Source organism: Monodon monoceros, unplaced genomic scaffold, assembly GCF_005190385.1.
Source record: "Monodon monoceros isolate NGI ecotype Baffin Bay Population unplaced genomic scaffold, NGI_Narwhal_1 Super_Scaffold_22, whole genome shotgun sequence".
Taxonomy (NCBI): domain Eukaryota; kingdom Metazoa; phylum Chordata; class Mammalia; order Artiodactyla; family Monodontidae; genus Monodon; species Monodon monoceros.
Genome location: NW_021703779.1, coordinates 86445693 through 86459960, shown reverse-complemented (window position 1 = coordinate 86459960; position 14268 = coordinate 86445693). Strand labels below are relative to the sequence as shown.

The window sequence follows — 14268 nt, the reverse complement described above, 5'->3', positions numbered from 1 at the left end:
CCAATCAACACAGAAAAATCAGTTGTGTTTCTATACACTAACAACAAACTATCTGAAAAATAAAGAAAGAAAACAATTGCAATTACAATACCATCAATAACAGTATTCTTAGGAATAAATTTAAATAAGTGAAAGATCTGTACATTGAAAGCTATAAGACTTCGATAAAAAGAAAGTGAAGAACAAATGAATAAATGGAAATATATCCTGTGTTCATTGATCAGAATAATTAATATTGTTAAAATGTCCATACTGCCCAAAGTGATCTATAGATTTAATGAAATCCCTATCAAAATTCCAATAGAATTTTAAACAAAAAACAATCCGAAAATTCGTATGGAACCACAAGCAACCAGTGCAGTCCTGAAAAAAAAGAACAAAACTAAAGGAATTACACTTTGTAATTACAAACTTTACTACAAAGCTATAGAATCATAACACTATGGTACTGGCATAAAGACAGACATGTAGACCAATGGAACAGAATCGAGAGCCCAGAAATAAACCCACACATATACAGTAAACTAATATTTGACAAGAAAGCCAAGAAAAATCAATGGGAAAATATAGTCTCTTCAATACATTGTCCTGGGAAAAGTGGATATTCATATGCAAAAGAATGAAACTGAACCCCTACCTTACACCACTCATAAAAATTCACTTGAAATGGATTACACCCGAAACTGTAAAACTCCTAAAAGAAAACATAGGGAAAAGGCTCCTTGACATTGGTCTTGGCAAAAAAAATTATTTATATGACACCAAAATCACAAGGAACAAAAGCAAAAGTAAACAAGTGGACTACATCAAACTAAAAATCTTCTGCACAGCAAAAGAAATGACCAACAAAATGAAAAGACAACCTACAGAATGGGGAAAAATATTTTCAAAACCTGTATCTGAAAAGTTTTATATCTAAAATATATAAGGAAATCATATAACTGAATAGTAAAAATAATAATAATAATCTGATTTAAAAATGGGTAAAGGACCTGAATAGACAGTCTTCTACAAAAGAGATACAATGGCCAACAGTTCCATGAAAGGATGACATCACTAATGTCATGAAAAGATGACATCAATAGTCATCAGGGAAATGCAAATCAAAACCACAGTGAGGTATCACTTCAACCTGTTAGAATGACTATTATCAAAAAGAAAAGAGATAACATGTGTTGATGAGAATATAAAGAAAAGCAAACTTTTATACACTGTTAGTAGGAATGTGGGTTAGTGCAGCCATTATGGAAAACAGCATGGAGGCTTTTAAAAAAATTAAAAATAAATTACCACATGATCCAGTAATCCCACTTTTGGGTATATATTCGAAGGAAATGAAATCACCATCTCTAAGAGATATCTATTCTACCATGTTCATTGTAGCATTATTTACAATAGACAAGACATGGAAACCACCTAAATATGCACTGACAGATGAATGGATAAAGAAAATGTTATATATATATATAAATATGTATAACATTTATTTACATATATAAATAAAATTCAGCCATGAGAATAAAAGGAAATTATGCCATTTGACATGGCAACCCAGAGACATATTCTTTGGCCTGGCCAACACACTTTTCCATTTTGAAACTCGAAGAGAATTTCAAAGGAGTTATATGAGAATATTAGTACCCCTCCACCTCAATCAATATAATATGATATTAAAGATAAAATGGTAAAATTAATTGGAGAGGAGTCATGTATGAATTATGGATATTACATTTCAGATAACCCACAGTGTTTGTTAGTTTGTTATAAACTGCAAAAAGCAAACCTGTATGCTTCTAACACCAGAATTTACCTCAGAAACATATTTGAAGATAACTCCATATATTACAAAAGAGACATGAGAAATTGTTGGAGTAAGGGCATATTATCTAATAAATGATACTGGTATTATGTGGAAAGAATCCATTTCCATTTCCCTCTACATATCAGAAGCCAAAATTCATTCTAGGTAATTAATTGTTTCTTTTTCTTTATCCTCCCACCCCTTTTGATATATTTAAGGTATGTAATCTTAGTGGAATTTGTTCACATGTACTGTGATATAACATTACTTGTTTTCCCAAATGATTAGCTAATTATTCTAACACCACTCACCAAATGTGTAGAAAAGAGTTATTAGCACAGCAGACCTGAGATTGCTAGTCTTATAAAGTCCTTACAAGGTTGGCCTTTGGCTGGATTCTGTTAACCTGGATTTAAAGAAGGTTCCCACCATTCCCAGAACAGATAAGATTGGCTCACTGTACTTAAACTCTTTGTGCAAAGAATATGGTTTATGCTGAATAACTTCTTTCCTTCTGGGAGTCTGGAATTTCGGTACATGCTAGGCAAAGGGTACCCCAACCTCCCCCAAATCTTGGGCCCTGAGTATCTAATAAGCTTCCTTGATAAATAACATTTCACACATGTTGTCATCAATTGTTGTTGGAGGAATTAAGTGTATTCTGTGGGACTCCACTGGGAGAAGGCTCCTGGAAGCTTGCACCTGGTTTTTTTAGAACTTTGCTCCATGCGCTTTTTTCCTTCACTGATTTGGTTTTGCATTCTTTTGTAATAAATCATAGCTGTGAGTACAACTGTATAGTGAACCTTGTAAGTCTTGCTAGCCAATCACTGAACCTGTGAATGGTCTTGAGGATCCCTGACACACTGAATCTTTCACTTTTCTCCATGAATCTGAACTGTCACCCTACTATAAATGCCCACATATATGTGGCAATATAAGGGCTCTCTATCTGTATTCCATTTAACTTTTCCTGAGTAGTTCTACTCTGTTTTACCAACAGATTTGACAAAATTTTAAAAATTCTTTGTGGGGCAAATACTTTCCAACTTCCATATTATTTTTCTTTCAAAATTCCCTGGACTATTCACAGGCTTGTGTGTATATACAATTCAATAAGGAGTTCTTGAACCTTTAGGAACCTCTAAACCAAGAACCTCTAAAAGGCAAATGGGAAAAGCCTACACATACTCTGCTCACAAAAAGAAAACCAAACTGGCTAATAAACATCTGAAAGTAGGTTTAATCTCATTAATAATATCAAAACAACAATGCAATACCATGTTCCCCAATTCTATTAGTACAAGACTTAAAAATTTTGCTACTAGGGTTATAGACCTATTAAAAACTGTATCTACTAAGCTCACTATACAGTTCTAAGAGAAATTATCCAGCCTACAGCCCCATACCAAAGGAAGAAGTCCTTCCTTGACTCTTGAGTAAGGCATGACAACTCGACGAGCACTGGACACCTGTAGGTGACAGTTCATGGAGCTGATGAAAGGCATCACGAGTGTCACTATGAAGGGGGTAGATGGCCTTCTAGAAAATCTCTGAAGAATGGATAGGCCTTTGACAGACATTATAGGGGGCTGGAGATGACTGGTAGGAAGGGACAAGTGAGTGAGAAAGTTGACCCCTCCAGGTGCAAGGAACTGTGTGAATAAGCTGTGGTGAAGATAATGTCTGTGAAAGCCTATTTTGTGTTACCTGTAAAATGCTATATAATGTATGTTCTGCCATAAAAGAATGTCTTTTTAAAGACATTCTTTATGTTATACAAACTCTTCCTGAGACTAGAAAAAGAACAAAAACTATCCTAACTCATTTAATAAGACTAATATAACTTTGAAACTATGGTGAGAAAACTACAGCATAAAACAATAAAATCATAGACCAATATCACTCATGAAGAATAATGAAAAAACTGGCAAGTTGAATCTAGCAGTATATTAAAAAACAGTAAAAACAACAAAAAATACTGTGATAGAATGTCAAGGAGATAGGCATATCCACAATTACAGTCAGATTTCAGCACCTCTCTCTCAATAACAAGTACAGACAAAATAAGGAAACACATACAAAAGAAGACCTAAACAAGTTTATGAACCAACTAGACCTAACTGACATTTATAGAACAGTTCACAGGACAACAGAAAAATACACATTCTTTTAAGTGCAATTGGAATATTTACCAAGATAGACCATATTCTCGGCCAAAAAGGAAGACTCGATAAATTAAAAGGATTCAGGCCACACAAAGTAAGTTCTCTGACCACAATGATACTGTGGTCAGCACTGTAGAAATACATAACTGAAACATATCTGGAAAAGCCTCAAATACTTAGGAACTACATAGCCTACTTCTAAATAACTCTTGGATCAAAGAAGAAACTAAAAAAGAAATTAGTATGTAATTTCCATTGAAGAAAAATGAAAACACAACATATTAAAATTTGTGGGATACAGCTTAAGCATTATTAGAGGGAATTTTACAGTACTAAAAAACCTACATTAGAAAAACAATGGTCTCAAATTAATGACCTCAGCTTCTATTTCAAGTAGCTAGAAATAAAATAGTAACAAACACAAAGTAAACCAAAGAAAAAAAATAAGAGCAAAACCCAATGAAATAGAAACAAGAAAAACAATAAAGAAAATCAATAAAACTAAACACTAGTTTGTTGAGGTCAATAAAATTGATAAGCATCTAGCCAGAATGATAAAGGAAAACAAAAGACACAATTACTAACATTAGGAATGAGAGAGATGACATCACTAGATAATTTACAAATATCAAAAGGATAATAAGAAATGTATTGGCAAGGCTGAAGGTAAACAGACAACCCATAAATTGCTGACAGGGATGAAAATCTGTAATATCCCTTTGGAGGGATATTTCAGAGTATCTAATAAAACTACATATGAAGTTACCATTTGATCAACCATCCCCACTTCTAGGAATCTACCCTGAAGATATACCTCTAACCATACAAAAGTTACAATTGCACAAGATTATTCTTCCAGCAGTGTTTGCAAGAGCAAAATATTGGAAAAAAATGCCCATATATAGGAGAGTAATTGAACCAATTATAGTAGTGGCACATAATGGAGGAATATGAATCTGTAAAACAGAAATGAAAAAGATTGCTATGTACTAATTGGCTTCAAATCTGTAAAATGTGCAAATACTGAGGTTAATGGGATTAGTAAAATTTATTTTTTTCTAACTATACTCTCCTAAAAGGACTTTGGTATCTTGTGGATACCTCCTAAAGCTGAGCTCTGACCAAAATGGATTACCACAAATAAGGGAGTGCCACCAAGGATAGATGCAAATCGCCAAGTCTAAAGCACTGGCCAGAAAAAAAAATACAAGGAAAAGAGCAAAGGGACAGCGGAGGTGAACTTGTGAGAATATTCATAAAGCAGTTTGTAGGTGGTTCCCAGAAAGACCCTGCTCTGAGGCCCAAGACTGAAAAGGGAGGGAGCCTCAGATGGAGCAGGTGGAACAATGACCCTTGTGTCTCTAGATGGGAACTGTTGAGGGCACAATGGGACTAAGCTCTTTCAGAATCTCACATCCAGGTCAGACCCCCAGGATGCTGCTGCCTGGCTTGAGATCCAGGGATCCTCTTGAGGGTTGAGAAGCTTGCTTATAACCCAATGAGAAATTTTATGTGAAGGGCCCAAAGCATCTAGGTTTCCTCCTTGTGAGTGTGTCGTCTCTCCCCTTCCCTAGAGCTGCCCAGATTGAGGTTCATTCCTCTCTTGCATCTCCAGGCAGCTGGAACCTTAGAGTAAAGGTCAGTCCTGTTGCCCTCTCATTACTCCCACCCCACCCCCGCCACTAACTTGCCCACAATATTGAGCCCAGCCATCCCGGCTGTCTGACAGACAGAAGAGTGAGTGCCAACTAGGTGGGAGGAAGGGAGTGTAGCTCACAGTTCCTATCCTCACACCTGAGTTTCCTGATCCAGGGCCACCGGTGTTCACAAATTGTCACTTCACCGTTTCCTCTCTCTGGGCTCCCCTGAAGCCAACTGCTTCCACGTGTCCACCTCTCCCACCCACACAGAGAAACAGAGTCACGCAGCGCTGGGCGGGGAGACGAGGGTGGGGTAAGGGCTTGCAGAAGGTAGGAGGGAGCGCGAGGCTCCGAGACACTTCCTCTACCCGGACCTAGTCTCCACCACCACCTCCCACGGATGCCAATATCCGGCCTCGAGCCCACCTCCTCTAGCAGCGGCCGATGCTTCCCTCCACGTATGCCTCCCGCAGGATGACTTCCTGCCTCTTGAGCTCCTGGACAAAAACAGACCCTGGCTAAGACGCTCGCGATTGGCTGAGGGGTTGTGTCCTCAGCCAACAAAGGCCATAATTCTGGGCGCCTGAGGGGGTTTAGCTTTCAGGCTAATGCAGCATGGAGAGACCAACACCCACGCACCCACCATCATGTCCTACCACTCCTCTCACAGCCGTCTGTCAAGCGTCAGGTGCAAGTCTTTCCCATCCCTTTCCAGCGCGACACACCTCTACGCCGGTCCAAGTGAGAGTGTGGTCACGTGACCCACAGTTAGCCCCACGTGACCGCGCACTCGGCAAGTCCGCCGCAGCCCCGCAGGACGCAGGGCACAGTCTTTTGCCTCTGGGGTTGAGCTGCTTGCTAGAACAATCTGAAGCTCCCGATGGGGGTGAAGATAGCTGAAAGGAAGGCTGGATTCGGAGCCAAAGCTTCCAGCCCTAAGCCTGGGCCTTGCTCTGTGGGAGCACAGGGCTGGCGAGGAACACCCCATGAGGAGTTTGGAGACCAACTGACTTTTAATATTCTGTGCAAAACTCGGGCGACGTATTAAAACACACACAGGATCTGTCTTGAAAAATACTGATAGCCAAACATTCAATCTCCAATTTCCACCACCAGGACGATCTCTGTTAGCACTTGTGGTTTGTGAATGGAGGCAAAACTGCCACTTTGCCCTACTTCCATAAACCTTGCAGCCTAGAATCCGGTAGGAAAAAAGCACTTTGCACCCTGAGACAAACGAAAAGTGAATAAAACTTTGTATATTTCCCTTTAGCCTGGACTACCCCCCACCCCAAACCAACTTTATCCCTGACTTTTGCTCCTATCTGAGGATACGTTATTACTTTTGTGAATCCGAAAAATGTGTACCATAAACTCAGAAACTTTGGAAAGCTTACAGCTTACTCCCTTTAAATTATGCAGTTTTATTTAGCAAGCCAGTGCTTCTGAAGTTGTAGTCTCTCACATTTCTTTATTCCTTTGACATGTTTTACATGGTTGCAGGATTTTCCATAATCAAATAATATATTTGCATAAATTCAGTCCATTTCACACATTTTTGGGGGAGAGGGATCATCTTTCCATGTATGATACCAGTCTTTTCTACTTCACCAAATACAGAAAGTATCAGAGCTTTTCTTAGCCAATTTTAAAACGTATATATCATCACTTTTAGTGGCTGTATGCTATTACCTTAACACTTTCCATGGCACCACCATGAAGAAATGGTCTTCCTGACAGTTAAATTTGTGTGCTTTCTGGTCTTATTCTTTGAACCTTTAAGTAAGATCAAAGAAACACCCATACTTTGAACTGCAAAATACAACTTCTCAGCTCTTCAAAACTTACCTTATCCTCTATATCCCTTAATACACTCCTCCCAGCCACTCCAGGCAGACTGAATACCTCACTCCCATAGGAACACTTTTTCCAACTCCAAGCTTTTCTTCACAACATCCAACCTCTTCCTTACATTTCAGAGCCCAAATTAATTGGGTCCTTCTTCTCTGAAGCATACCCTGAGTAGCAGCCCATGGTGACATTTTCATTTAAAGATGCGAGAATAGCTTTTTCAAGGAGCATTATTATTCATACGTTAATTACCTCTGTGTTATATATATGGAATTTAAGGGAAAAAAATGTCATGAAGAACCTAGGGGTAAGACAGGAATAAAGACGCAGACCTACTGGAGAACGGACTTGAGGATATGGGGAGGGGGAAGGGTGAGCTTTGACAGGGCGAGAGAGAGTCATGGACATATACACACTAACAAACGTAGTAAGGTAGATAGCTAGGGAGAAGCAGCCGCAAGGCACAGGAATATTAGCTCGGTGCTTTGTGACAGCCTGGAGGGGTGGGATAGGGAGAGTGGGAGGGAGGGAGACGCAAGAGGGAAGACATATGGGAACATATGTATATGTATAACTGATTCACTTTGTTATAAAGCAGAAACTAACACACCATTGTAAAGCAATTATACCCCAATAAAGATGTTTAAAAAAAATAAAAAAAATAAAAAAATTACCTCTGTGTTATATGTTATTTTTGCATCTATATTTTATGCTCACAGAGAAGGGTGATTTCTGCCAACTTTAACACAGAAGTTAATTGAAAACACAACATGATTCAAATAGACATCAATAACACTAGAACAGCAATCAGAAGGGTAGCTTACTTATAATAGCTCAGTTCACTATAAACCTAAATGGTAAATTCACAATCTAGACAAAAACAAGTATCAACAAATGTGCTTTCAGTTTTAATATTCGTTTGGCATCAGAAGATTGATCCAGCTCATACACAGAGTTTGGCAAAGTCAGTATCAGCATTAAAGTGTACATTACAACATAGAACCAACTTTGAAAACTAAAGCATTATTCAAGGACCATAACTCAGAAACATAAGGACAATCAGAGGCAAGTGATTAATCATACTCATTCTTTTGTTCTGCCTCAGGGTCATTCTGATCATCTGTTTTGCCTTGCAGTTCCTTAGCAAATTTCTCAACTTCATGGAATGCAGAAATAAATGGCTCAAGACTGAAATCATCATCAGTGAACCACAATACCTCTTTTTTAATATTGTTACCAATATTCTCAAGCATTGCTAGAACAACCTGAATATTGTCATTTGTCTCTTTCCTGTTAAAAAGGCCCATAAATTCTGACACTGCTTCAGCACTGAGTATTTCTTTTGTCATGACAGGATTTTCAGACAAATTCAGTAGCATTTTCAGAACATGAAATCTTGTTTTGGTATTGCCCGTGGCTAATAAGGAGAGAAACCCAGATATATACTTGGCAACCAGTGTGTGATAGTCAGTAGTTGTAGTGAGGTGTCTAACCATCTTTATTCCAGATAACTGCTCAGGGGAATCCAACCTATAGGCAAGAGTTTCCTCACACACTTGACATACGTATGTCTGAATCATGTTTAGATTTGGATAAGGTGGAGCCAAGTGAATCATATTTTCTGAAAACCTTGTCTTAACTCGGGAGGAGGGATAATTGAGCAAGGTTTCAATAAGTGAAACAACACCTGAATCGTGAATGAAATAATGAGTAAATTGAGAAGCACTCCTCATACCCATTGCAATTTTAGATATTTCATGAATAAAAGGATCTCGAATTTTGTCCATTAATAGAAGGAGTTCTTCAAACTCTTCAGGACCAATTTTAAGCTCACACTGTATGCAGCTGCAGAACCAACTCTCTGGCTCTGCACTCTCCCTGGTCCTAAGATGTTCTTGAATTTCCCTGACTGACCAGTAGGACGGATCATACTGAAATGGGAACTCAGGGTCAGGCTGATCAGGCTGAAGCAAAGATTCCTGCTCTTCCCCTTCTAGGCTCAGTTCCATGTGCTTGGGCTTTCCTCCAAACATTTCAGAGAACAGAAATGCTGCTTCTTTTGAAAATCTAAAGGGGCTTGGGGATGGGAAGCCAACACTACCCCATGGGCCAGGCTTGAACTGAACAGTAACCTCCTCCCAGTTCTGGGGCCTGCATAAAGCATCAGGCTCCTGCTCAACTGAACATCTGGACCTGCAAATGGCCCTGTACACAGGGCTAGGATTTGATTCAAAATGGGCCTCATCTCCTGCCCAGAACCAGGACCCCACTATGGCCTCATCCTCCTCAGCTACTGTCCTTGACTCATAGTTGGTTCCATTACCAGTCCTGTTATTGGCCTCATTTTTAGCTCCAAACCAGGACCCAACAACTGCCCCTTCCTCATTTTCTGGCCTGGATTCAGAGGTGGCCACAGTTTCAGTCTCATTAATGGCCTTGTCTCCAGACCAGAACCAGGACTCAACAATCATCTCTTCATCATCCTCTGGCTTATATGCACAGCATGTTTCTGCTTCTACATTGATTTCTTTTGCATCCCAGAACGAGGATCCGAAAGTGCTTTCCTCTCCAGACCTTGATGTGGTCTCTTCTATTGCCTGGGGTCCAACGTCTATATTATATTCTTCAGCCCAGAACCAGGACCCAATAATGATTTCCTCCTTTTCAGTGCCATGCTTGGACTCAAAACTATCCCCTGCCTCCAGACTGGCTTCTTCTTCAGCCCAGAACCGGGACTCAACAATGACTTCCTCCTCTTCAGCTTCTGGACTGTATTTGCTGCAAATGTTAGCCTTGTTCCTAATGGCCTCTTCCCTGGCCCAGAACCAAGACCCAACAAAATGTTCCTCTTCAGCTGCCAGCCTGTCCTCTTCTCTAGCCTCTGCTTCTGTTTCAAGCCTGTCTTCCTCCCCAGCCCAGAACCAAGAATCAATAATGTCTTCCTCTTCAGCATCTGGCCTGGATTCTTCTCTATCTGTAGTCCCTATAATGGCTTTATCCCCTTTCCAGAACCAGGACGTGATCATGGTCTCCTCCTTGGTTGGTGCCTTGGCTTCTTCTTCAGTCCTATCATCTATACTGCCCTCTTCCACAGCCCATAACCAGGGCCCTACAGTGGTTGCTGGCCTTGTATATTTTCTGGACCAGAACCATGAATCAACAGTGTCCTGTTCCTCCTTTGGCCTAGACTTCCAGCTGCCTCCATTGGCAGCAAACATACAGGGATGTTCTCCTGACCAGAAGTCAGACTCAGTATTGATCTCTTCAGCAGTTGTCATAAATTTACATTGGGCACCAGTGGCATACTTCATACTGATCTCTTCAGTGGTCCCAAACCAAGATGATATAATACCCTTTTCCTTGTCCTCCAGGCTAGACTTGTTGCTGACTTCAGCCTTCCCACAAGCTTCTACTCCAGCCCAGAACCATGACCCAATAATGGGCTCCTCTTTTTCAGTCTCTGGCATAGTGTCACAATTGACTTCAGCCCCAGAATCCATCTGGGCCTGGTTTCCAGCCCAAAACCAGGACTCAAATATTGTCTCTTCTTCAGCTCCTGGCCTAGCCTCTTCTCTAAACTCAGGCTCTGTATTGATTTCTTCTCCAGCCCAGAACCAGGGACCAATGACCTCTTCTTCCTCAGACCTTGGCCTGGACCCACAGCTGGCCCCAACACCAGCTTCCACACTGACCTCATCACTGACCCAAAACCAAGACCCAAAAATGGTCTCTTCTTTAGCCTCTGGATTGATTTCTTCATTAGCCCAGAAGCAGAAACTGGCAATGACCTTTACTGTATCATCTGCTGGCATAGATCTGGAAGTGGCATCAGCCTCAGTTTCCACACTGGTCTTTTCCCCAGTTCCAAGCATAGAATTGCCAATAGGCTCCTGCTCAGTCTTTGGTCTGAATTTACCACTGGCCTCAGTCCCCATACTGGCCTCTTCTTCAGTCCAGAACCAACTGCCAACAATGGACTCATCTTTCACTTGAGAACAGGACTTGACAGTGGCCCCACCCACTATGCTGGACTCTTCTGCAGCCCAGAACCACGCCCTAGTGAGGAACTCTTCCTCTGACCTGGCTTCTCACTTTGTCCTGGCTCTGGCCTTGATTTTGGCCTCTTCCTTTGCCATTGCTCTGGCCCTGACCTCTTTCTTGGACTTGGGTCTAGACAAGTTATTAGCCTCTTCTCCAGGCCAGAACCAGGACTCTTTTTTGACTATATCCATAGAGCCAGACATGAAATCAATGGAAGCTTCTCGCTTGGCCCTGTGCCTGGCCCTGACATCGGCCCCTTTCCTGGCTCTGGGTTTGTACCTGGCCTCCTCTCCAGCCCAGAACCAGGATTTTACATTGTCCTCACATTCAGACCCAGAATTAGATTCAGAGACTTCTTTCTTAGATCTAAACCAGGACCTACTATTGGTCTCTTCCCTGCGCTTAGACCAGACACTGGTCTTTTCTCTGGCCCAGAACCAGGATGTCTTAATAGATTCATCCTCAGAACCAGAACTGGATGCAACATAAAGCTCCCGACTGGTTTTGGGCCTAGGCATGGCCTCTTCTTTGGCCATGTGCCTCGACCTAGTACTGGCCTTTACCCTGTCTCTAGGATGAAGCCTTGTACTGACCTCTTCTCTACTCCAGAACCAGGAGCTCACAGAGGATCTATCCACCCATCTGAAATCACAATTGTGAGAAGTCTCTTTTTTGGATGTAGGCCTGGGATGGCACCAGGAACCCATATTGGTCTCCTCCTCTGACTCAAACAAAGGCTGGATACCTGATTGGGACTTGACCTTGGTGCCAGGAAAGGACTCAGCATCCATACAGACCAGTTCCCTATCCATAGACCAGATCTTAGTTTTAGCAATTGACCCTGACTCAGTACTGATCAGTGGCCAGGATATAGCAATGGTTTGGGACACTCCCTCTGTCTTCAGTAGTGCCTCAGCATCAAACTCAGTCTTGGCCCATGAATAAGTTTCATCCATTGACCTTGCCCCAGTGATTGCCTTGGCCTCACTCTTAGGATGTGTCCCAACTACTGCCATGGTCTCAGTTGTGGGCCTTGCTCCAGGAATTACCTGGGCCTGGGTCCTTACCTTGGGTCTGACCACCACTGGGACTTCATTCTCTCTCTCAGCCCCACCCCCAACTTCTTCTCCAGGCTTCTTTTCAGGCTTGGCCTGGATGCCAGGCTCAGTCTCAGCCCCAGTCATAGTACAAGTTACAGAGAAGACATGATTAAATACTGCTATCCCAGTCTCAGCCTCTACCACAGACCTGTCACAGTTTTGTATCTTCACACTCTAATCTTTTGATGATTCAGGTGATACAGTTGGAAACAAAAGTTAGAGTCAATCACCAGTCCAGCAGTCAATCAGGCTCCTTCCCAATCCCAGCCTCAGCCAATAATACAGTCAGAGTGAAGAAAAAGCACAACCAAGCTGGAAGAGGATGGATGATTCTTGGGTGGGTGTAGACCTGTTGAGGGTGGTGGTCAGCAGCAATTCCAACACCACCAGAGCTGCCACTGGAAGTCAATCTAGGAAGCGAGAATGACGTGGGGCTTTAAGTCTATTCCAACTGTGTCACTCCATGAAGACTCACATAGAGAGACTGGACCTCAAATGCTTGATGGGAGAGTTAGGCTATTAGAAGTCTCTCTATCACCTTCATTTTTTCTACAATTTTTATCCCCAAAGCTGCCATATTACTTTGCCTGTTATTAAACAGGTATGAAGATGGTGGTTAAGTATCTTGGCAATGGGAGAGGCTGAGGAGCCCCCAGGCCAGACCCTAATCACTCTTGGACCTATGTTGGTCTTCTCTACCACACCCAAAAGTTGTACCCATTCCCATACCAACCTGCACTGATGTGGCACAATTTCTCGCTCCTTTCCTTGATCCCAGTGGCGTCAAACTCTACAGCAGGCTGCATATCCTGGGTACAAGTAAACATATAGCAGAGAATGGAGCCTGACTGCTAGATAGACAAGCAAGAACCCTGACCCCTGATACAAACATCTCTCTTTCTGTTTAAGGGTCTAATATGTCTAATGTTTTCTGTCTCCTGGTTCCTACACTTAGGTCTTTTCCTCCCATTCACAAATCAATCCACACTTACCTCACTATTCCTAATATCTCCTGCAGGAAATGGGCAAGGGGTTCTGCGGCAACGTGCAAATTTGACAGAGAGTAGGAGGTGGAGGAGGCCCTGAAACCACTTGGATCAAAGAACCTGCCATGATAATACTGGGTAGCTGTCTCCTGCATCGCCCCTCTTCGCACAAACCTCCAGAGATTTGAACCAGACTCCTCCTCCTTTCTTTCCTTGCAGAAGTGACCAGCCTTAAAGCAGGCCTATGGAAAAACAGATCAAAAGGTAAGAGGGTCAAGAAATAATGGTAGCAGCTGAGTGCTTGGTAGACAGACAAACAACAAACATAGGAGTACCCAAGTCATCTATCTTTTAACATTTACAGTCCCGTTGGTTAGAATATTTTCTTCTAATTTAAGCCCTATGGATCAGGCTTCTGGATAACTCATCTTCACATCACACTCTTCCTCTTACTTTCTTCTCCAATTCTAAAGATTCACTACTTGGTGTTCACATCTCTTGTGCTATACAACATAGATTGGGGGAAGGACGCTCGCATATTCTAGAAAGCAGGTTGTGCGGTTGTACTTGTATTTACGACTTCTGTACCACCCTCACCTCCTAGTCCATCTTTTCCACCCCCCACCTTGGATGGAGGTGAGGGAGGAAGGCCAGGAGGTGTGGAGAAACCCGGTAGAGAGG

At 41.8% G+C, this 14268-nt stretch overlaps 2 protein-coding genes and 1 long non-coding RNA gene across 3 annotated transcripts in view; 1 reads left to right on the top strand and 2 right to left on the bottom strand.

Moving 5' to 3' along the window:
• The window catches only part of NXF3 (nuclear RNA export factor 3), a 1139741-nt gene that overhangs the window by 533710 nt on the left and 591763 nt on the right, over positions 1–14268 (top strand). The window lies entirely within an intron of this gene.
• LOC114905733 overlaps positions 1–14268 on the bottom strand; it is a 336532-nt gene that overhangs the window by 121396 nt on the left and 200868 nt on the right. The window lies entirely within an intron of this gene.
• Positions 8161–12757, bottom strand: GPRASP1 (G protein-coupled receptor associated sorting protein 1). Its single transcript, XM_029240083.1, is given in 1 exon segment — positions 8161–12757. A coding segment is annotated over 1 exon segment (4152 nt). The 5' UTR covers positions 12686–12757; the 3' UTR covers positions 8161–8533.